The sequence below is a fragment of the Protopterus annectens genome, chromosome 6.part1 (genome assembly GCF_019279795.1).
Source record: "Protopterus annectens isolate FY-2018-M chromosome 6.part1, PAN1.0, whole genome shotgun sequence".
In the NCBI taxonomy this organism is placed as follows: domain Eukaryota; kingdom Metazoa; phylum Chordata; order Ceratodontiformes; family Protopteridae; genus Protopterus; species Protopterus annectens.
In genome coordinates, this window is record NC_056738.1 from 79,288,052 (window position 1) to 79,311,085 (window position 23,034).

General features: G+C 38.6%; 1 protein-coding gene across 1 annotated transcript in view; it reads left to right on the top strand.

Moving 5' to 3' along the window:
- MYO3B (myosin IIIB) overlaps window positions 1-23,034 on the top strand; it is a 2,630,788-nt gene that overhangs the window by 1,468,479 nt on the left and 1,139,275 nt on the right. Inside the window, exon 16 of the mRNA XM_044075508.1 lies at window positions 19,334-19,413. Coding sequence (XP_043931443.1) covers window positions 19,334-19,413 — 80 coding nt within the window. The remainder of the gene's footprint in view (window positions 1-19,333; window positions 19,414-23,034) is intronic.

Sequence of the window (23,034 nt, forward strand, 5' to 3'; positions counted from 1 at the left end):
TCTTACCCACATGTTGATTAAAGGCCAGATTGTCGTCTACATATGTTTCCAGATCCCTTACTACTGGGGTGACTTTTAGGGGCTTTTATTGATAGGGTAATTAACTTGAATTGACAGTTTCCCAAAAGACATTATAATGCATTTGTTGGTATTGAGTTTTAGGCTGTGGCTTTGGCACCAGTCATTTGTCAGTGTTAAACCCAATTTCAAGATGTTTGTGTCATGGTAGGGGATCTACAAAAGGTCCCAGTTTACAGGCATCTGCAAACTTGGTAGCCACAGGCCTTTAACATTAGCCTTGAATTCAAACAGGAACAGGCCTAGCACAGAGCCCTGGGGTACTCCACTAGTGACCAATCTCTTTGTCTCACCAATCCTGACTTCTTGTGTCCTGTCTGTGAGCCACCCAATAATTCAGTAAGTTCTGTTAGGGTTTATGCCTAGCTCAAATAGATCGTCAACAATGCTTGAGTGTGGTATTGTAGCAAATGCCTTAGCTAGGTCAAGATGCACAGTATGCACTGTTTTACCTTTGTCTGTCATCTTGTTGACGCTGTCAAACAAGTCTACCAGATTAAGTAGGCATGACCTTCCATTAACAAAGCCAAATTAGGAAGGGTCCAGTACCTGTAGGTTGCCATTGTCCTTGTGTATCATTTCTATGATAATTTGTTCCATGGCTTTGCATATTAGGCTTGTTTGACTGATGGATCTGTAGTTTTCTGGGTTGGCTGATGGTCCACCCTTGTGCAGAGGAATGGCTGTTCTGATCCTTTATTCACCTGGAATGTAGCCTGTTTCAAGGCTGTAGTTGGAACCACAGCTGGTCCTGATAGGTCATGTTTTAGATTGTTCAGGAGGCAACCAGGGATACTGTCGAGACCCATAGAGGTGGTGTTCTTGGCTTTATTGAGTGCTGTCAGCCCCTGGTCCTTGCTGATAGCTGGGGGAAATATGTTAGAGGGAATTTCACTGGATGTAGCTGGGGGTGAAGTGTGAGCTAAATATATCATCCAGTAGATTTGCTGTATCACCCTGTTCAATGTAAGTGATACCATTCACCACTTGTTCAACACATTGTTGTGTTACCTCTAATGTTGTGGATGTGTCTGAAGAAGGCCTTCTGATTTTCCTTAGCCTACAATGCTATCTTGACCTTATGGATGGCTTTGTTGGACTTAATTAGACCTCTTTGTTTCTTGTTTAGTTGTATAAGAGAGCACTTGCCTTTAAGGAAGTTACTTTTCCTGATTTGGACCATGAGTTTTCTTCTTTTATTCCATACCCTATTTAGGTTAGGATTCCATCTGTGGAGTTTGTTGTTAGTGTTTGTTTTGGATTTTTTTCCGGTGGGTATGGCAGCCTCTATGCAGCCATTCACATGTGTGTATAGTAACTTTGTGAATAATTCTGCATGGGTAGCTGTGGTCTCAGGGTTTGGGGGAGCCTTGAATTTTGTCAGACTGTTAGTTAAAAGAATGTAGTTTGCCTTTGAATAGTTCCTATTACTGGTTTTGCTGATTTATCTTTGCTTCAAATGAGACAGTTTTATGAGTCGACCTCACAAGTGAGGATGTGACATGGGGACGGGGGTGCTAGTGCATCACTCTTTCATGTTGGTGAGTATGAAATCCAGTATGTTTGGTACACTGGTTGGAGCATACTCTATCTGTTCCAGGGTGTTTGTGATAATACGGTCCAGGAAGCATTGTGCCTGTGAGATTGAGGCAGTGTACGTTTCCCAGTCTACAGAGGGACAGTTAAAGTAATCCATGAATAAGGTGCTTGTTTGGATGGTGAGCACCACTAATATGTTTAGGTAAGAGTCACGAAACTCTAGGGGCAAAGATGGTGACCTGTAGCTAACGATGATATGGTGATTTGCACATGGATGAGCTCCATGATATCATCCTGTTTAACCAACCTGGAGGTATGTTTGTGCTAACATAGATTGAGACACCTTCAACTTTGTCCCCAGTCTGTGCTGTAGTTGGCCTAAATGTATGTAATAAACTGTAGCCTTGCACTTCCAGAGTACTTTCTATGGCTTTGGACTAAGTCTCGGTCATAGCACAGATGTATGCATTCTCCTGAGTGAAGTGGGCTTGAAGGATATTGTCACTCATCTTGTTGTCTTGTCTTAGATGTAATAGACGTGGGTTCTGTTCAAGCAGCTTTATTATGTAGAAACACATTACGGTTATAGCCATTAACTTTAACTTAGGTAATTTATATACAAACTAACTACATTCATTCTCGCATGTTTACTCTGGCACTTTCAAAATAGCACTAGGCACAAAACGTGCCTACTATTTATACATGCACATTCATCACTTGCTGTACTTCTTAAAGAAACATCAAACACTATGCTTTACATCCTTCCTCTTTTTAGAATATGCGATGCACAGGATGTCAATTTACATGCAAGTAATACAAATAGCTTTTTTGTCATGTATTATACAAAACTATGTACATATATACAGTTATGTCCAAGTCGCCATGTATCTCAAACTCGGTCTGGACATGCGACCACATCATGTGATGTAAAACTGGGAATCAAGCTCGGCAACTGGAGCTATTTCTTTTGAATGTTCGATCTTTGGAGTATCAGGAACATTCTCAGGACTGGAATCAGATGGTATGACATCTTCTGAAACTGGTACAATGTCTGGACTACTCTGAGATCTAGAGTCAACATGTTGCGATGATAATTATGGTACAGGGAAGAGATGCCTACGATTCCTTCTGTACTCCATGCCCTCAGATTCTACAAAGTAGGATCTTGGCTCTGTACATATAGCTGTTACCTGACCAATTTGGTCAAAACCTTTCTCTGTTTGCATCCTCACTGTCTCTCCCTCTTTCAAGGAACATATAAATCTGCTCGATTTGTCATAATTAGACTACTGGATAGAATGCTTCTTGAACAACTGGGCTCTGATGGTTCTGTTGTTTTTAGCTTTAGGCCTCAATAAACTGGAACTAATAGGCAATGTCGTTCTGGTTTACCTGGATAGAAGCCCCTGAGCAGGTGAACCAAGTATATCGTCACGGGGTATGTTTCTGAGAATAAGTGGATTCAAAAAGACATCGGTATTGTCACACTTTGACCTTTCAAGTAATTGCTTTACACTCTGCACTGCACATTCTGCTAGTCCATTTGACTGCAGATATTCTGGACTACTAGTAACATGAACAAAGTCTCATTCTCTTACACATTTTTGAAATAACTGACTAGTAAATTGAGTACCATTGTCAGAAATAACTTTGTGTGGACTACCATGGAGTGAGAAATGACATTTCAGCTTGGTAATAACAGTAGTGGATGTTAGATTAGGTAGTAAGTCAATCTCAAACCAGTTTGAATAAGAGTCTACCAATACTATGTAATGCTGACTGTTCAATTCAAATATGTCATTGGCAATTTTTGACCAAGGTAGTTCAGAAACTTGACTTAGCTGAAGTGGTTCTCTTTGCAAATGTGGTTTAGTACTATTGCATACTGAACAAGAAGAAAGTACTTTATCAATGTCTTTCACTAGTGAAGGCCAAAGTACTAGTTCTCTCACCCTTCTTTTGGTAGTCAGAACCTGGGTGACCACAATGTAAAATCTGGATGTATTCATATTGTAAGAAAGCAGGAACAACAATTTTAGGACCTTTGAAAATAAAGCCATCTTCCATCAACATCTCACCTCTGTAAGGAAAATAAGTTTGCACTTTAGGTTGTACACTAGATTGTTTTTACAGCCATCCAACATTAATGTAGTGGTTGAGCTTTTGCAAAATTGGATCAGTCTTTGTATGATCTCTTAGCTCAAGTCTCATGGTAGAAAAATTATGCACTGCCATTACGTCAAAGTCAAATTTCTTTGCATCAAGCTTTTCTGTGGTGTTCCTGGCTATCTGGATAAGGTATCAACCAGATAAAGAAGTTTGCCTTTTGTACAGACCATTTTGAAGTTGTACTTTTGCAATTTGAGCATCATTCTTTGTAATCTCGCTGGAGCGGAATGCATATGTTTCTTTAGAATCGTATACTAGAGGTTGGTGATCAGTTTCAATTTGAATAGCTCAACCATAGATATAATCATGAAACATTGAACATGCAAATACTGTTGCCAACAGTTCTTTCTCAATTTGAGCATACTGTCTTTCAGTTTGAGTAAGTGTTCTAGATGCATAGGCTACTGGTCTGCCTTCCTGAAGAATAACTATGCCAAGACCAAATTTTGAAGCATAACAGGAAGGAGTAATTGGTTTATTGACATCATATTATCTTAATTTAGGTGGGGTGGCAATTTTCTGCTTAAGGTTTTCAAATGCCTTCTGGTGCTGCTCCAACCAAGACTGTTAAACATTTTTGTGTGTTAGCTCTCTTAAAGGTACTGTCAAGTCACTGAAGTCTGGTATGAACTTGCCTAGATACTTGGCCATGCCAAGGAAACATTGTAGAGCTTGAATATTATCTGGTGCTAACTTCTCAAGAATAGCTGCTTGCTTAGACAGGTCTGGTCTTAAGCCGGTGCTGATAAATAAATGACCTACATACATAACTTCTAGTAGTCTGAATTTGCACTTTAGAGGAGTGAGCTTTAAGTTCACTTCTCATGCTCTGTCTAGAACTCTCTTAACATTTCTGTCATGCTCTGCTTCACCATTGCCTATATCTTATCCAACCAATAAATCATCTACTATTATAGCACAAGGATAATCTGAAAAAAATTTGCTCCATTGCATGCTGGAAGACTTCACTTGCAGAATGTATTCCAAATGGCATTCTCAGCAATCTATATCTGCCAAACGGGGTACCAAAAGTGGTCAGTAATGAGGATTTGTGATCAAGCATCACTTGTCAAAATGAACTTTTTGCATCCAAGACAGAAAAAACAGTGGCATTCGGTATTAGGGCTGCTACCTCTTCGACTGTACACATTGGATGATGTGGTCTCTTTAATGCTTTGTTCAAATCTCTTGGGTCAGTTTATATTCTGATTTCATCTGAGCCTTTCTTATGGGCTGCTGCCATGGACGACACCCATTCATTTGGTTCTGTAACTGGACAAATTACACCTCACTGCACCATTTTATTCAACTGAGCTTTGACTTTATCTTGCATAGCTATTGGAACTTTTCTCACTGGTCTGACTTCTGGACTGACTGCTGAGTCTAACTTCATAGAATACACAACTGGAAGTTTGCCCAACTTGTCATTGAAAACATCAGCATACTCAGAGAAAATGGCTTCAGAAAAATTGGAACTAGGATATGCACTTATATGATGAACCTCTTTAATAAAAGAAAGCAGATTAATTCTCAAACTGTTTCTGAGACCCAATAATGACTGCACAGGTCTTCAAACTACACAGGATAACAAGTTGTAATGGTTCTTAGCCAAATAACATGAAAGTACTACTGAGCCTTCAGTTTGACTTTCTTCACCTCCATAAGCAAAATGTTTAGCACTACTAGCCTCATTGAGTTGCTCATTAGTTCTCACCTTAGCAATTGTGTCTGCTGATATAACATTACACTTTGAACCAGTGTCTAGTTTGAGCTCAGTGGATTTACCACTGATCTGGACAGTAAAAAACACTTCATTCTTTGCCAATAAGTTCACTGTGTCGACCCTTTCAACAATTACTGATACACCATCTACATAAAAAGTGGACTGATGCAACTCCACTTGATCAGTTTGCTTTATTTGAGTGACTATTCTTTGTAACTGTGTGAGGCTTACTTGATTTACAAAACTTTTGAAAATGATTCAGTTATTTACACTTGTGGCATTCCTGACCAAATGCTAAGCCTTTTTCTGTTTTAGACTCATGATTGGCACCACAACTGTGATAACAATAAAGCTGGATTTGGGTTTTGCTGACTCACGCTTGCACTGCACTGAGCATGCTCCTTTCTTAGAACTTGCTGGAAATCTACATGGTTTCCCTGGTGAACCAGCAGGGGCTATGGCTGGCATATGCTTAGGCCTACTTCTGCTTACCACATATTGCATGCTATCTCCATTTGCTCTGGACCCCACTAAAATCATGATTTTGTCACTTGAAATGAAAGCATACTTGTGTGTTTTTCTGTAACTTCATGGATTTGGCAAATCTCAGTGGCTTTACTCAATGTTAAATCACTGTCATGAAGCAAAATCTTTCTCACAGCAGCCCTATTAATACCACACACAAGCTTGTCCTTTATTAACTCATCTTTAAAGTCATCAAACTGACACATTTTAGCTTTGTTTCTTAGGTCAGTAATATAAGCTGCAAAAAGTTTCCCATGGTTTCTGATCTCTTGCATAAAACAAATGCCTGTCTAATGTAATATTTGTCTGAGGGTTGCACATTTCTCTGAATTTGGACTTACTCAGGGTCTAACCTCAATTCAGCCTGTACAATAATATGACGATTTTCACCTTCTCCCTCATATACTGCTGATGCATACAAAAATGAATGCTCTCTTTCAATTTCCCCTGACCCAGCTAGGTTTAACAAAATGAATGCCCTGGTATGTGCATTTTTGTTGGAATAAGCTGATTGCATAAAAAATATCTTACTCTTGCTCAAATATTCTCCAATTCTCTACAGTATTCTGATCAAACACAAGTAATGAGGGCTTTCGAAGTCTGTAGGCCATATTAACACATACCAGTGATACATTTTGCAAATATGCATGAGTACACACACGTGCACATATGCCAGAAATTTATGCCAGTATTTGTAACTTTGCTCAATGGCACAACAAGCCTCTGAATAACTGAGTTTTGTGAAAAATGAATTTTGTGAAATGAGTTTCTTGGGCACTTTGACACTCAAAATTGTTGTACAGCAAAAGTCATCTATCATAATTTTAAGAAACATTTCAAATAACTGTGAATAACTGTGAATGAAATGGGCAAAAGAAGCTTGGAGCGAGAAACATTTCATAGTAACTGCAGTATTTGTAAATAAACAGTACACGGCACACTGAAACTTACCAAAATGGCGATACTTTTCTAGATAATTCTTTACAGTGCAAGAAACACTCTGTAATGGCGATACTTGTGAATAGTCACACCCAGCCCAAGAACCTTTTAGAAATTGCTGTACTTTGACTGTACTTTATGAAATAGTTGAAATTTGCACACAGATAAACTCTTCGGAATACATGCACAGCGATAAGCACAGACTGTAAGCACTTTTATACAGTTTGAGATACTTCAAATAACTCTAGTTATGCCCTTGATACAATACAAAGTCATAGTTATGCCAAAACACAGCACTTTGCCAAAAATCATGCAGTCGCCTTGCTTTATTTATGCTTAATGTGCCCTTTTTTACACTTGTTATATTCATTTTGCTCATTTAATCTCTTTTCATGGCCATTGTACTTTTCTTGTGTTCATTTTACTCTAAACATGCCCATTTTGCTTTAAACACATTTGTTTTTCTTTACACATGCTAATTTTCCTTTACACATGTTCATTTTGTTTTAAACATACTCATTTTCCTTTAAACATCTTAATCTCAAACATTTTGTTTAATTAATAGATCTTTTTTGCCTCCCGCTTGTTTAATAATGCAATCTGTGACCTTGTAATGCTCTGTTTTTATCTTTTTTATAAAGTAAACTGTTTGTGCAAGTTTTCATTATATTTGATTCTTTTCTGGCTCTTTTTCATGCCCATTTCTCTTAGTTTACCTTCACTCTTATCTCTGCACCCCGTGGCTTCGAATATCAATCTCTGGAATCCTAGTTCTGATACCATGTCGCTCATCTTGTTGTCTTGTCTTGGATGTAATAGACGAGACTTCAGGGGTTTTGTTCAAGCACCTTTATTATGTACAAATACATTACGCCATTAACTTTAACCTGGGTGACTTATATACAAATTAACTACATTCATTCTCACATACTGCACTTTCAAAATGGCACTATGTACAACACGTGACTGATATTTATACATGCACGTCCATCACTTGCTATGCTTCTTAAAGACACACCACACACTGTGCTCTACAAATGTGGAGTGTTTTATATAGGCTCCAAGCACTGAACAGTAAGATCTTAATATTTCTTGTAGACTTTTCACCATGTTGGTAGCTTTGTTCATTTGTCATTGCCTAAAAAGGCTCTGCAGGGGTGGATAAAGTTTTAGCCAATATCTGAAAGCCTAGGGGAGACAGGTGCAACCCACCCCTGGCAAAGCAATGTGGTCTTTTGATCATGTACTCCCATGCTGGAGTGACACCAGAAACTTAGCCAATTATTAAAATCAGTCATTTGTTTTGTTCATACTGTGGCATTATCTTTGGTGAAGGTAGAATGCTGCTCAATGCAAGGGTCATACCTATCTGTGACACACATTCCAAGAGATCCATTAGGTCTCTTTTCATATAGTCTGGTGAGGTATGTCTCAGTTTATTTGTACCCACATGAACTATGATAGAATTATATTGGTAGCTGGAGTGCAGTAACTTGAGTGCATGAGTGATATTGAGCATCTTGGCTCCAGATAGGCAACTAACTGTTATATTCTCCTTGTCTAACCTGTTGAGTGTGTCCCCAGTGACAAGAATATTAGGTAAAGTGTTTGCTTGCTTTATGGGCTTAACACATGAGGGACAATTAGGTGTAGGCTTATATGAGATGTTTGGTGTTGCTTTTTGTGTGTGCTTTAGTAATTGCTGAGGAGCAGGGTTGCCATTAGGTGGCTTTGAGATTTGGGATTTCTTTTAAGACAATATGTGTGTGGAGTGAATGATATGTTTGTGGGATGTAGTGTGGGTATTTGTGACAACCTTGTTTGTATGTGAGATTTTTGCCTCCAAGGCAATGATTTATTGGTTGTCTGAGAGCATGAGACTATTGCTTCATTGCCTTAGGATGCCCAAATCTCCTATGTTGGCCACAGAGGCATTTGGAAATTGAATATCTATGTTGTCTGGTCATGTAACAGGGTTGGCTCTTTAGGATTAATGACTGGGTTTTAACAGGGGTCTCCTAGGGAAGTTTCTGGTGTTAAGGGTAAGATGTTATTATAAGATATGGTAGTGCTATTTGATGCACAGGCTAGCTGCTCTAAGCTTAATTTCATACAATGCCATTCTGTTTATCAGGTTTTGGATCTAATCCTAACTTCATAGGTAAATTTTACTGTCTAGGCATTTGTTACTATATAGGGCACTGCTAACCACTGCTGTATGGCGGACAGCTCTGCTCAGAGGAAAAAAACCTTGTAAACTGACTCCTATGCCATCTAGACAATTAACAACCACATTTTGAGCTTCCTCCATTGCTTCCCAACTCATACAGCCCAGGTAAACACATTCTGCCACAATATGTCTGATCCTGGAATTTCTTAATGTAAAAACACAATAAAAGCAGCCCTCAAGTACAGATTAAACAACAAATTACCACCAAAGTATAAACTGGGAAACCTACATCACCACTAGTGTATAAGCACAGAGATTCATGGACTTTGTCAGTACTAATGCCCTGGAACAATGAGTCAGAGTAGCCACTAGGGGGAATAACATCCTGGATCTTATCCTTACTAATATGGGAGCAGCTTGCTCTATCCCATGCATATCTTCATCACTGTTAGGTCTGATTATGAAGCAGTCTCCTTCAAAATAAAACTGAAACCAGACATCCCTTCCACACAAGGTACCTTTAGAAATTTCTTTAAGACAAACTACCTACTCCTAAGTGATAAATTGGCAAGATTCAAATCCCCACCAAACCCAGTTAACTCCATCAAACATGCAGAAATGTACACCATCACACTATACTAGCATGTAAACAGTTGCGTAGATACAGCTGTACCCTGTAGGAACAAATGCAGAGCAAACCCCAGAAACAAACCAAACATGGTGGAACCATAATATCAACAAGCAGTATAAAAGAATTTTAACCAAATGTAAGAAGAGTAATTCCCAGCATGTTAGAGCCCTTGTCACTGAAATAAACAAATAACTTAGGTTCATAGATTAATACTAAGCTAACTGCCCTAGTGCGCCATTTTAAGCCTAGCCAATTATTCCTTGTGAGACTCAAACCCTGTAGCTGGTGTTTGTAAGGCAAACACCTTAATTATTAGGCCACCCTCCCAACTTGTTAGGCCACCCTCCCAAACTCAAGGGCATAATAAAATCCACCAAAGCCAAGTCTGAAATACAAATATCTACTCAAGCCAAAGACAATCACAAGGCATTTTTAGTTAAGTTCACAGTCTCAAAAGCACAATGCAGCAATGTGCTGAGCTGATGGATTTAGCTCTAACTTTATCCCACTCTCTCCTCCATCTATCAATCAAGATATTCACAAAACTGGCTCACCTCCAACTATCACACAAGACTAAGTTTTAAAAGTGCTATCAAAAGCTAAAAATACTGCATTTATGGGTCCTGACAGTCTTCTTGGATGTATCTTAAATAGCACAAAACACAATTTAGCCCCACTCCCTAACAACACTGCTCATTCTCAGAATTCATACAGGTTTTATTTATTTATTTATTTATTTATTTATTTCCAGTTTGGTGACCGGGGAGGTCCACTGGGCTCAGGAAGCCCATTTTCAGTGGAGGCCCGGGGAGAAACACTCCGCATTACACAGTTTAGTTATAGAGAATATTACAGTGAATTATTGCAAAGCATACTTTAGATAGGTACAATTAAGAAGAAGAAAGCAATTACATTTTTGTTTTAGCATGAATAACAGCCAATAACATTTAACATACAAAGTACAGTTTTGTTATTTACATAGAGTACAAATTGTATCAGGTTAACTGGTCAGCTAGAGTTCAAAGTTAGCCAGGGGAGTAAGGGGGGAAGGAGTGGTTAGGAGTAGTGAGGGGGAGAGCACAGTTGCATTTCCTAGTTGAAAAGAGATGGGAATGTAGCTGAGCTTTAAAATTTTCAAAGTTTTTGCAGGTCCTTAGGGAAGCAGGGAGAGAATTCCATTTTTTAGCTGAGGAAAATGATAGGAGATGCTGACCTGCAGGGTGGTTGGGTTTGTGGACAGAGATTAGGTTTTGGTGGGTAGATCTGAGAGTTCTGTGAGGAGTATAAGGTTGGAGGATGTTAAATAGTGCAGGACACCTAGTTGATTGAAATAATAATTTGTGGGCTGTGATGATTTGGAGGTAATCTAAATGGTTGGGGAGCTTAAGCCAATTTAGCAAATGAAGGGAAGCACAATGGTTAGAGGAGGCTTTGGCCTTGGTAGAAAATTTGGAAATCTTATTGTAACAGACCTCCAGTTTGGAGGTAAGAGTAGCGGATACATTAGTTAGTAGGGGAGCACCATATAGTAGTGAGGGGAGCAGATAGGTAGTGGCTAGAGTTAGTCTAGTGGAAGGAAAGAGGAAGTGGCTGTTTCTGTATAGTAAGCCAAGTTTTATATGGGTTTTCTTAATGTTTTGCTGGATGTATCGAATTTTAGGTGTTCATCGATAGTAACACCAAGGAGATTGGCAAAGAGAACAACTTCTATAGTAGAATTGTTTAGGCTAGTGATTTGGAATGATATTTTGTCAATGTGGGGAGCTTTTGAGGGAGAGAATAGAAGTATTTTGGATTTGCCAGCATTTAGAGAGAGATGATTTTGGAGCATCCAGTTTTCAGTGGAGGAGAAAGCAGTTTGGGTGACTGTTTGGAGTTCAGAAAGATTTGAGGCACAGCAGATTAAAGTAGAATCATCTGCGTATTGCACAATTTTGGTGTTGGTTAAGGCTTTGTGGAAATCATTAATAAAGCTGTTAAATAGCATTGGGCCAAGTATGGATCCTTGGGGTACTCCAGTGGGGTAGGAAGGAAGGTAGAGGTGCCTTTCTCCCATTTTACAGCCTGAGACCTGTCAGAAAGATAGCTAGAGAACCAGGATAAGGTATTGAGGGAGAGATTAAGATTAGAAAGATGGTTTAGGAGGTGGGTGTGGGAAATGGTATTGAATGCTTTGGATAAATCCAATAGAACTGGAGAAACTATTTTTCCAGAGTCACGGGCGAGGTTTACAGTGTGTAGGAAGGAAAGAAGAGCAGTGATGGTACTGTGGCCAGGTCAGAAGCCATGTTGGGTAGGAGTGATTAGTTGGTGTTTGGTTAGGAATGGCATACGCTGAAGGTGGATGCATTTCTCAAGGAGTTTAGAGATTGGGGAGAGGATAGCTATGGGGTAGAAGTTTGGAGTACTATTATTTTTTCCTCCTTTATGGAGAGGTAGAATAAAGGTGGAACGCCATAATTTAGGAACATATGATTCCAGCATGGATCAATTGATCAGGATACTGATGGGGAGAGTGATACCATCTGCGGTTGTTTTTAGGAAGGTGGATGGGATGTTGTCAGGGGTATTGGAGCATGGTTTTAGGTTAGAGAGTAGCTTCTTTATGTGAGAGGTTGAGATGGGTTTAAGTTCAAAATTAGGAGGAGGAGGAGTAGGGGATGATGAGGATTGGGTGGTTTGAGGGGGAAGGTTATTCTGGGGGAAGGACTTGGTTAGTTCTGCTATAGAGTTGGTAAAGAAGGAATTGAATAGAGAGGCTATTTCATGGTCAGATTTGCTGGTGTCTGGGCAGGGGTTGATTTTAGTACCTGGGTTGAGAAGGGAATTAATGGAGTTCCAGAATAGTTTGTTTTTTTTGGATTATTTATCTGAAGTTTGGTATAGTAAAACATTTTGTCTCTAATTATTTGTTTTTTAACAAGGTTGCGTAGTTGTTTGTATCTAAGTATAATTTCAGGCTGTTTGTGTTGGAGATATGTTTTCTAGGTTTTGTCTCTTTATAGCATAAGTTTTTTGGTGTCTTTGGTTAGCCAAGCAGCAGTCTTGGCTTTTACTCTTTTTGTTCTTATTGGAGCTAGGGAGTTCAGGATATTTAAAAAGGTTGAATTGAAAAACTCAACAGCTTGGTCTAGAGGAAGGGTTTATAGGGGGTTCCAGTTAGTTTGTCTTAGGGAGGCAGAGAAAGTTATTGGGTTAAAGTTTGTGAGGTTTAGAGTCTGGATAAACTGGTGTAATTGAGGAGAAGATGGGCTTGCTCAATGGGTGAAGGCTGGTAAGTGGTCTCCTAATGGGTCAGGTATGACACCGGAATTTATTACTTTGCTTGGATGGGATACTAGGATCCAGTCTAGTATGGAACCAGGGTTTGTTTTGTTAGGCCTGGTAATGGAGTTAGTTAGTTGGGTGTAATTAAATAGATTGATGGATAAGGAGGGGTAAGGGTTGTTGATTTTATTCCATTTGATGTTTACATCTCCAAGTATATAGGTCACTAGCTTGATATTGGAGGAGGCCCAGGATAGGATTTCCTCAAGAGTACTGGTGTTATTTCCAGGAGGGATGTAGAGGGAAATTATGCAATACTTTTGTGGCTGTTTACTTTTAGTTGGCCTATTACTAGTTCAGCATTGTTGAATGGAGGGATGAGGTTGGGGTATGGGATGGTGGAGTGCTAGTTGGAGTAGATTAAGGCTACACCACCACCTTTTCTATTTATACGGTCGTATCTGAGGCATTGGTATCTGGGGGGAAGGAATTCAGGGTCGCTAATGTGAGGTTTTAGCCACGTTTCAGAGATGGCTACAATTTCGGGCAAGTTGTGATTTAACCAACTATGAAAGTGGGTTACTTTATTTTTTAGGCTTTGGGCATTAATGGTGAGGAATTTTAGGTATTTAAGATTGGACTTATTATTGATGACTGTGGGAGCAATGGTAGGTGTGGAATTTGGTCCTGGGTTAGAGTGTATGTCCCCAGATAAGCAGAGGTAGTTGAAGAAGGGTAGAAGTAGTTTTGGATTGTTAGATAGTCGAGAATAGTAGTGTATTAGTTTAGGCTTGCAGTATTTAATAGAGAGTGGAAGAAGTTTTATTCTGAAAAAGTGGAGAGGATGAGATTGAACTAAAGAGGAGGATATGTTATGAAAGTGTGATCTTGAGATAAAAGGAAGAGGGTAGAGAGAGGGGGGTCTGATAGGAAGAAAGGGTGAAGATGGATGTAGGTTTAGGAGGTGGCAAGGTATAAAGGGAGTAGGAACAGGATACAGATAGATGGGATGAGAGTGATTGCATGGGGAGGCATGGTAGATGATTTCTGTGAAGATTTAGTAGGGAGGAGGGTGAAGGAAAACTTTAGTGGGTGGGGAGGAGTGATAGTGATTGGCAGGTGGAGGAAGGTAGGGGAGGAGTAGATGAGTGGAGGGGATTGGTTGGTGGAGTAGGCGAGGGCTTTACAGCAGAAATAAATGTAGGAGCAGTGGGGTGGGTGGGAATTGGGGGTAGGGTAGGGGAGCGGAGTGAGCCCACAGGGCGAACGGAACAGGAAGTGCCAAGGAAGAGGAAGAGAAGCAGCAGAAGTGTATCAGTGAAGCAGAGAGGAGTTCCAGGGTATTAAGGTACGGGGTAGGGACTATGTAAGAGAAACTAAGGGGCAAGCTGGGGGTTGCTAGGATAGGGGGAACAGTTTCAAACTGTTGATCTGTTCAGAAATTGTAGAATAAAAATTAGGGGTAGACAGTGCCACCTAGTGGCCAAACAGTTAAGTGCAAGGGAAGACCTCAGGCACTCGAGAGAGAGGGGGGGAGTCTTGTAAATAAGAGGGGAAAAAAATTAATTCTTGGTAGGCTGCTAGCTGTATCTCACTGAGTTGATAGACAACAGGGTAGAATGAGGGTAGAGTTATAGTTTACTATAGGGTACATACACTTGTTTTTAGTCCTTGGGAGGGATTACAGTAACACAGCAGTAATTCCTCAGTGTTTTCCAAAACTCAGTGGCGGGAATCCAGGGTTCCAAGCAGTGTACTGGGAGGCACCTGGGATGGTACAGATGCAGCACAAGTGAAATTTGTTTTTAGTCCTTGGGAGGGATTCCAGTAACACAGTAGTAATTCCTCAGTGTTTTGTACCAAATGAATATAGAAAGTCTACAGTTAGTCCCCTGCATATGCCAGGACATTCCACAGAGACAGACAATTACAGACCAATACGTCTGATCAGCCTCATATGCAAAGCTATGATAATAGAACTAACCAATCAGGACATAGGGAACCTCCAAATACTGGACCTATTTCAGTTTGGATTCATCAAGTGCGGGTTATGCTTACCTAACCTGGTGGATTTTTTGAAAAGGTCACCAAAGCAACTCAGGCATAGTAAAAAAGCTAAATAAACTGGGAATAAACCCTTATGTTGCCTGCTGGATTGGCAACAGGCTCATAGATAGGATATTACCTCCACAAAGAGACCAGTCACCAGTGGAATCCTCCAGATTCTGTGCTAGGACCATTTCTGTTAGGCATCTACTTTTCTAAAGTAAAAGCCAATACCAAAAGGCTCTGACCAACTAACTTTGCAGATGACATGTAACCTAGGGGTAGTCATTGAATCACCAGATGACATAGACATCCTGCCGGAAGGATTGTCTCAAATAATAAGTTTGCAGATGACTGCAAGCTAAGGGCAGAATTGAATCCCCAAATGACTTGGTCATCCTGCAAGAAGGTTTGTCCCAAGTAAATAAGTGATGCCACGATCATGAACTGAAACTAAATGCTTAAAATTACATTATTGTGTCCTTTGGGAAGTCATCTACCCCAGGGAACTACCACATTGACAATATTCCCCTAAGAGTTGACCCAGTTGTTTGGGATTTGGGAACTTATGTGGACAGTAACCCAACTTTTGACCAACATGTGTCTGTTGTTGTCAGAACATCCTTATATATTGCACAGCTTATAAACAAAGGGATACCATTGTCCCACTTTACTCAGCCCTCATTAGGACAGTCATTTAATATAATGCCTCCTTTGGTGTATATCTGTCCAGACACATGCAACAAATGGAACGCCCACAGAGATACCTTACTAAAAGGATGCTATGCCTAGACAACGCATCTTACATAAACCGAATCAAATCCCTACACTATACTTGATATCCTACAGACTGTTAAGAGATGACCTGTGTCTGGCACATCTGTATTACTTTATTGAAAGTTTATTTAATCGAAAACATAATGATCGACACCAAAATGTTGATCTACTTAAATAGCGAATGCTGATATTGTCAGAATGGCTATCAAAAATTTATAGTTGGCCCAGTCAAAAGCAGTGATGTAGTGTGTCACCACAATGTTGAATCACTTTAACTTCATAAAATACTAAATAATAACAAGGTAATGTTTATATTCCCTTTACATTAATATGTTTAAGAAAGTACTTCTGTAAAACATTAATTTTCTGTTTTAAAATGTTGAAATTAAAAAAAAGATTTCGTCATCTGGAAGTAATTGTTTGCATAAATGGCTTTCCACTTCTGTCGCTATGCTTCTTAAGCTGTAAATAATTTGATACATCAACAGACCATTCACTTAAGCATAGTTTTTTTGTATATGCATAGCATTTTATTTCAACTATAAGAATATTAGGTGTCTCACGGATATTGTTTACACATGTCACTTCTTAGGGTACTTGAATTGTATTAGTTTTTCAAAGAAACATTTAAATACATTTCACAAAATAGCACTTTTGGTTATCTATTCAGATTCACATGGTGTGTGACATAAGTAGTTAGAATTTACTTTAACAAATGCACGGAATGTGAAGTGGCCAACTATGAACATTCAACATTGTAGGTTTCGTCAGTATCAGCTTTCACTATTTAAATAGATCGACATTTTGGTGCAGATCATTACGTTTTTGATTAAATAAGCTTTTGATAACATAATAGAGATGCTGTCTGGCATACAGGGCATCTTCTAACCCATTAGTGTCAGATTTACTGCACATCAGCAAATCAATTGGCATCAGAAATACACAGTCTAGGGATCTAAATCTCTTCTGTTACATCAACAGAACAGGCTGGAGGGACAGGTATGTCTCACAGAGGAGAACAGAGCTGTGGAACTGACTCCACATCTATATAAAACAAAGTTTATCCCTGTCCATATTCAACCTTAACGTAGATATGTGAATGGGTAATATAAAATGTACTGCAGGACTGCCCACTGTACTACTAATGGATAGAGGCACCTCCCAAATGCTTTATCCCATGCATGTGTCCCCACAAATTATCTATGGTAAGATCCCAGTTATTCTCATCAGGGGTAATATATAATTATCGTCCATGGGATGGGTAAGGCCAATCTATAACTAAATGGGATAGGTTATTTTGAGCACAAAAAGGGAAGTTGGTTTAAAATGGCCCACAAGGCCAGCTCGCACCTATGAACTTTTCTCTGCTAAATGTAGACAAGCTCATTATTGTCCCTTACATGGACTATCAGATGTAATAGATATATCTATCAATTAAGTGAATAATCCACTTCCAAGGGCAAACAAGCAAGACCTTAGTACCTTGTGAAACGATAAAGGGATAACTAACTGGCGTGAGAGGACAGTGTTCCCATTCACTTGTAGAATCCAGAAATCATTATAAGTTGTTTTTTTATTCTTTTTACTGCTTCACTTACAAATAAATTAAAACCATTGCAGATTCTGATAGCTTTATTATCAGTTCCACTGGAAGGAAAACAAGTTAATATTTTAGTGCGTGCTGTGCCTGAATTCACAGTTTTGCTATGTCTAAATCAAGTTAACAGGCAATGTACCTTCACTTAGTAATTAAGTCTTGGCTATTATTGTTTGTTGTTTCCCATAGCATGGGGCCTCCTTGTAAGTTTGTTCATATTTATTCCACACTAAGATGTATTTTCAGCTGTACACCTATTAGCCTATACATGCTGCTCTAGTAGTAATCATCATGCAAATGACAGTAAAAATTGTGGAATAATGCACATGTGTTCAATATACCAGTCTAATACTGCATCAGCATACCTGAGAAATGGAATATTTTGTGTTTTTTAAGAAGGTGATATTGCACTACATTTGAAAAATACTGATTCTACAATTTAAAACACACAGTGCTGTGAATAATAAAATTTAGGGGTGTGTTACTTTAAATGCCAGTTAGACTGTCACATGAAGGTAGCACACTTGGTATTAATCCTGCATATTTTATGTGTGTAATTATAGGACTGAGAGGTACTACTCCACCCTTGAAGAGAGAGATTGTTTTAGATTTCACTGCTTTCAATATGCCAGTTTAAGAAAGCAATTCACTGATTAATATCTTTATATACTAAAGGAGATTTTAAATCCAGATGTACAGTCTTAATGTTTGCCTGCATGGGAGTAATAGTGCTGCTAACTTTTAAAATATGTTTTTCATTTGATTATGCAGCATTTCTTAAAGGTGTTTAACACATCTCCAAAGACTTTTGTTTTTATTCATGCCATAAATCCTCAGAAATATGTTTAAAATGTTTCCCACTTATTAGAGGAAAATCCTGCCACCAAAAGATTAGGACTTTGATGTCACCAATCCTGCTTCAAAGGGCTCACTCAGTATTATTAATCACAGTTTATTCTCTGAAGATAAAGCCAGAGAAAACATTTGGACATCTTGTGCAAGGGCTTGTTACAAGCTTGAAGTTTGGAGTGGTTTCCACATGCACAGGAACTGCAACTTCTCTTCTCTCTGCAGTCTGAGACTGACTGCTTAACATTTTGTCTATGTGCAGTGCTTTCAATAAATTTGTGCCAGGGATGTAGTTATGAATTAAGAAAGTTTGACCAATTAAAGAGTTTCAAAAGTCATGCAAAAAATAAATAAATATGGATGTACTGGTAGGAAAGTTTTCTTTTGTTAGAGAAATGTATTTCCTAATAAATTAAAATAAAAATAAACATTTTGTTTTTATATCCAATTAACTTTTCCTGTCAGCAGTGCTGCAAGTGGTAGATGAATGCATGAACTCTTGACAAGCAATTGTAAAAATGCATATACAAACCCCTGCTATGAAGACTTCTACAGCCAGTTTCTTAGGGCTCTTAAAAGAACTGTTAGGAAGACTGGTCAAATAAGAGTTATGTTTTGGAATGGAAGCGTCTTATTTAAGGCTATACCTTCAGAAATGATTGATTTACTGATTTAATCATTATATTTAAAATATTTAGAAAATTACCAGAAATAAATATTGAAATGTAGTTCTTTTTAAGTACTGGAATTTCACAGCTGTACCTTGCTATTCAATTTCAACATTGCCTGATGTTTCTCTTTGCTGAAGTTTGTATTACGTTTATAATAAGTAGGGCAGTATTAAACATAAGGCAAACTGTGAGATATACTGTGTAAATAAATGCCATGTAACACTTCAATGCAGGCTGACTAAATGTAACTATCTCATTATGGCTAAGAAATACTGATAGATTCCCACTCCCTTTTCTGAAGTTTGGGTGTGCTTATAAAGACTAACATGAATTGTGTTGTATATTTTAACAGGTAACTTGGCCCAGTCCAGAGTAAGAGTTACGGCTGCATCTCGGTCTTTACCTCCACAACAAAATGCAGGGCGCCTCAAGGTTAGTAGTGTTTCATGTGTTTCTGTTCTAGAACCTTCTAGTCATGAAAATGTAAACATCTTTTGAATACAGACTTTATAAAATGTACTATAAAACTTTTATATAATGACAATCTGCATCATTCTTAATATTCTCAACAATGAATGTTATCATTATTATAGATTCTGTAGACAAAATTGGACAGGATAGTCTACAAAGCATACTTTATTCAGTATGTGTGTCATGGTACCAAAATGATTTTTAGTTATTCCTTGATGCTGTTATCAGCAAATATATATAATATATGAAAGCAAATGATGTATGAACTGTAGACAGTAAGACAATACAACTTCTAGGGAGAAATCCAATATACATATCAAATAATAAAAAAATTAAACACAAAGACTGCAAACTGAGAGCAGATCACTTTATGTGGAAGATAAGTCTAAGAAGGGAAGTATGTGTTTATACAATTGCTTGTCTAGTTGCACATGGCGGCTAGGCAATATCTGTGAGCTTCTATTTGGATGGGACAATAGGAAATGAAAAAGGTTGACTGCTTTAGAACAGAGTTATCTACAATCACAGACTCACTCCAGTTGGGCTTCAGGTTGTGGACAACTAAGACAAAGATAGGAGTTATAGAAATAGGGAAACAAAATACAGAATATGTCAAAAATGAGCCGAGGGATTCAGGGTGAAATTCATTTTTCGCTGAACTTCTGCATCATTATGATAAAGTATAAATAATATTACCCACAAAGGGAAGTCATACCAAAGATGAACAAAGTTGCAAAGTCAGAGCTTACAGTTTAGCCCCAGATGACAGAACCAAAAATAGGAAGAGAATACCACTTGTTCTACAGTTGGGCAAGTATAAAGTAGATGAGTTTAAAATGGTCAGGTTCTGTTCTCAGGTTTGAACTTCCCAATCACTTCTTTCATGGAGCAGCTTCTATTTTTCAGCAGTGGTGTGAGTGTGTACTTAATATATGTATGTAAGGGGGAGGGAGTGAAGTTCTCAGATGGGAGGATCCAGGATGGTTTTTATTGTTGGATTCATCTTATTAAAGTTTCAGCCATTGTATGTTGTCCTGTGAACAAAATACAGGAAATGAAAGGATAAATATGTCCTGGGATTCAGTAATGCCTACAATATGTTTACACTGTTCTAAGTGAACAGACAACACAGGCATAACTCACACCATCTTCCTTCTAATTTTGCTTTTCCTACTGATTTTCTTGCAGCTTTAAATATCAACAGGGATTCATAAATGTTACCCGAAGAGTAGACTACAAGTACTCTTACTGTAATCATTCTGAGTGACTAGAAAGCACAAAAAACTTGGCAGGAATTTTCTTGGATACATATTGTGTACACATTGTTGAATCTGACCCATTATTTTTTTCAGTTTTTCTAGTTATGTAAGCTCTCCATAGCCATCCATTGTTTAAACCACATATCCTGGTGAGAGTTATGCACATATCCCTCAACCTTCCTTCTCCAAAATATGAATCTTTACCTCTTAGCATGTGAAACAATTGGCCAAAACATGAAACACTTACTAACAGCTCCTACCAGGAAACTTACAGAATGGTTAAAAACTCTTACTTCATAGATTAAAATGGTTCATTTGATTAATTAATATGATTCAGTATTATTTAGAATGAGTATTTGTTAAACATTCTTAATGCATAATAAACGTTTTAAATACAGAAAATAGTGGAACATGGAATTTTTAAGATTCAAAATAAGGACTGTTCCTCAAAATGAAGTATAAATTGAGAGACATAGTTTTGGTAATAGCAAGGTGAGCAAAAAAGTCCAGACATTCCTCTCCCCAACAGCAGCTTTCCTATTCGTGCAGTGGAGCTCTAGGTGATCCTAGACAACAGGAGAGATATCAATTCATTATCATGCCATGGAGCTGCCCTAGGGCCTGCTTCCATCAGGATGTGCATAGTACTCCTTCTACAGGAGGGACCTAGGAGCCATCTTTAATGGTGCCCAAACAAACTTATCTGAATCCTGACAACCAGACGAAAGCCCTCTTTTATGAAATTCTCCCAGATTGCCATTCCTCAATCTGTCCTAGAAACTGGACCCAGCAATTCTGAAAAAAAAACTCATTTGTGCTGCATCATGTACCATTTATGCTGCATCATGTACCATTTATGCTACGTCATGTACCATTTATGCTGCATCATGTACCATTTATGCTACGTCATGTACCATTTATGCTGCATCATGTACCATTTATGCTGCATCATGTACCATTTATGCTGCATCATGTTCCCATTTATGCTACGTCATGTACCCATTTATGCTGCATGTACACATGGTCTCATTCTTTTAGTCCTTCACATTCATAGGTAGGGAACAGGATATAGATTCATAAACTTAGAGTATCATCCTCTGAGTCACATCTTGCTTTATTGTTGCAGTCTGACACAATGCCTGCTGCACTGCTGTTGTTGTACCCATATACTGGTCAGCCTTCCAGCCTTCTCTTCCTTCACTTATGAACAAGACCCAACTTCATTTAATTGTTTTTCCCCCACATGTTTAGATATCAGTCCATTCCTTTGTAGCAGAGAACCATAATCCCTGAGATCGACATACTTTCATGTCATACTGTTCAGACTCAAGAATGAACTGCTACAGTACAAGTCAGAGGTCACATTCATAGAAAGCCTAAAAGAGATCAACTTCTGCCAATAGCAAAGTGCCACCTCACACCCAAAATATACATGTTCCAAACCTCAGATTTGCCTCAACATCCTGGCAGTGAAAATCATGGGGGGATGGGTAAGACATCACCTTGGTGAAATCCTCTAAAGATCTAAAATGCAATTTGCTTAATACCGATAATGCAGGCACAACTAGTGCTTTGCACACACAAGGACTGAATGGCATGACATCTTTTACTGTTATAGCATCTCCTAGAAACCATACCTTCTACTTCCTGCACCAAAAATACATGTAGACCACACCGGTAAATTGCTAAAACCCTTCTAATATCCATACAAGGACAAGCTGGTTCATAGCGCCATGGTTAAGACAGACTTCATCTTGCTCCTCCTGAATCATAGTCTCAGTCATCAGACTAAGTCATCTTTCTAGAACCTTGATGCAGGCTTTCCAAAGGAAGCTGATGAACATGATCCCTCTGTAGGAAAATATACTCCTCTAACTCCCATTTAAAAATGGGGATCTCTACCCCCAGAGTACCAGTCTTCTAGTCTCCCATGTTCTATATGTTATTGCAAAGGCAAAGCACAGCACTCTATACGTATCCACTATCTTCACTATTTCTGTCCAAACTTCATTTAATCCCACAGTTTTGGCACAACAGAAGTGTTTAATCTCCTCATTAAACTAAATTGCAGAAATTGACCCAATCCAAACAGTTTCTTTGAGAAATTACTTTTCAAAGTAGGGCACGTCTTTTGGGATCAGGAATTATTTAATTTATTTATTTGCATTTGTTGACCATGAAAGTCAAACTGGGCACAAATCCCCTTTTCATTGGAGACCCTGGGGAGAAAAACTTAACACAAAATTACACTATGCCATCCATTGATACAAATAGTTAAAATCACATAGGTTAACAACTGCAGTAGAAACATAGGATCAAACAA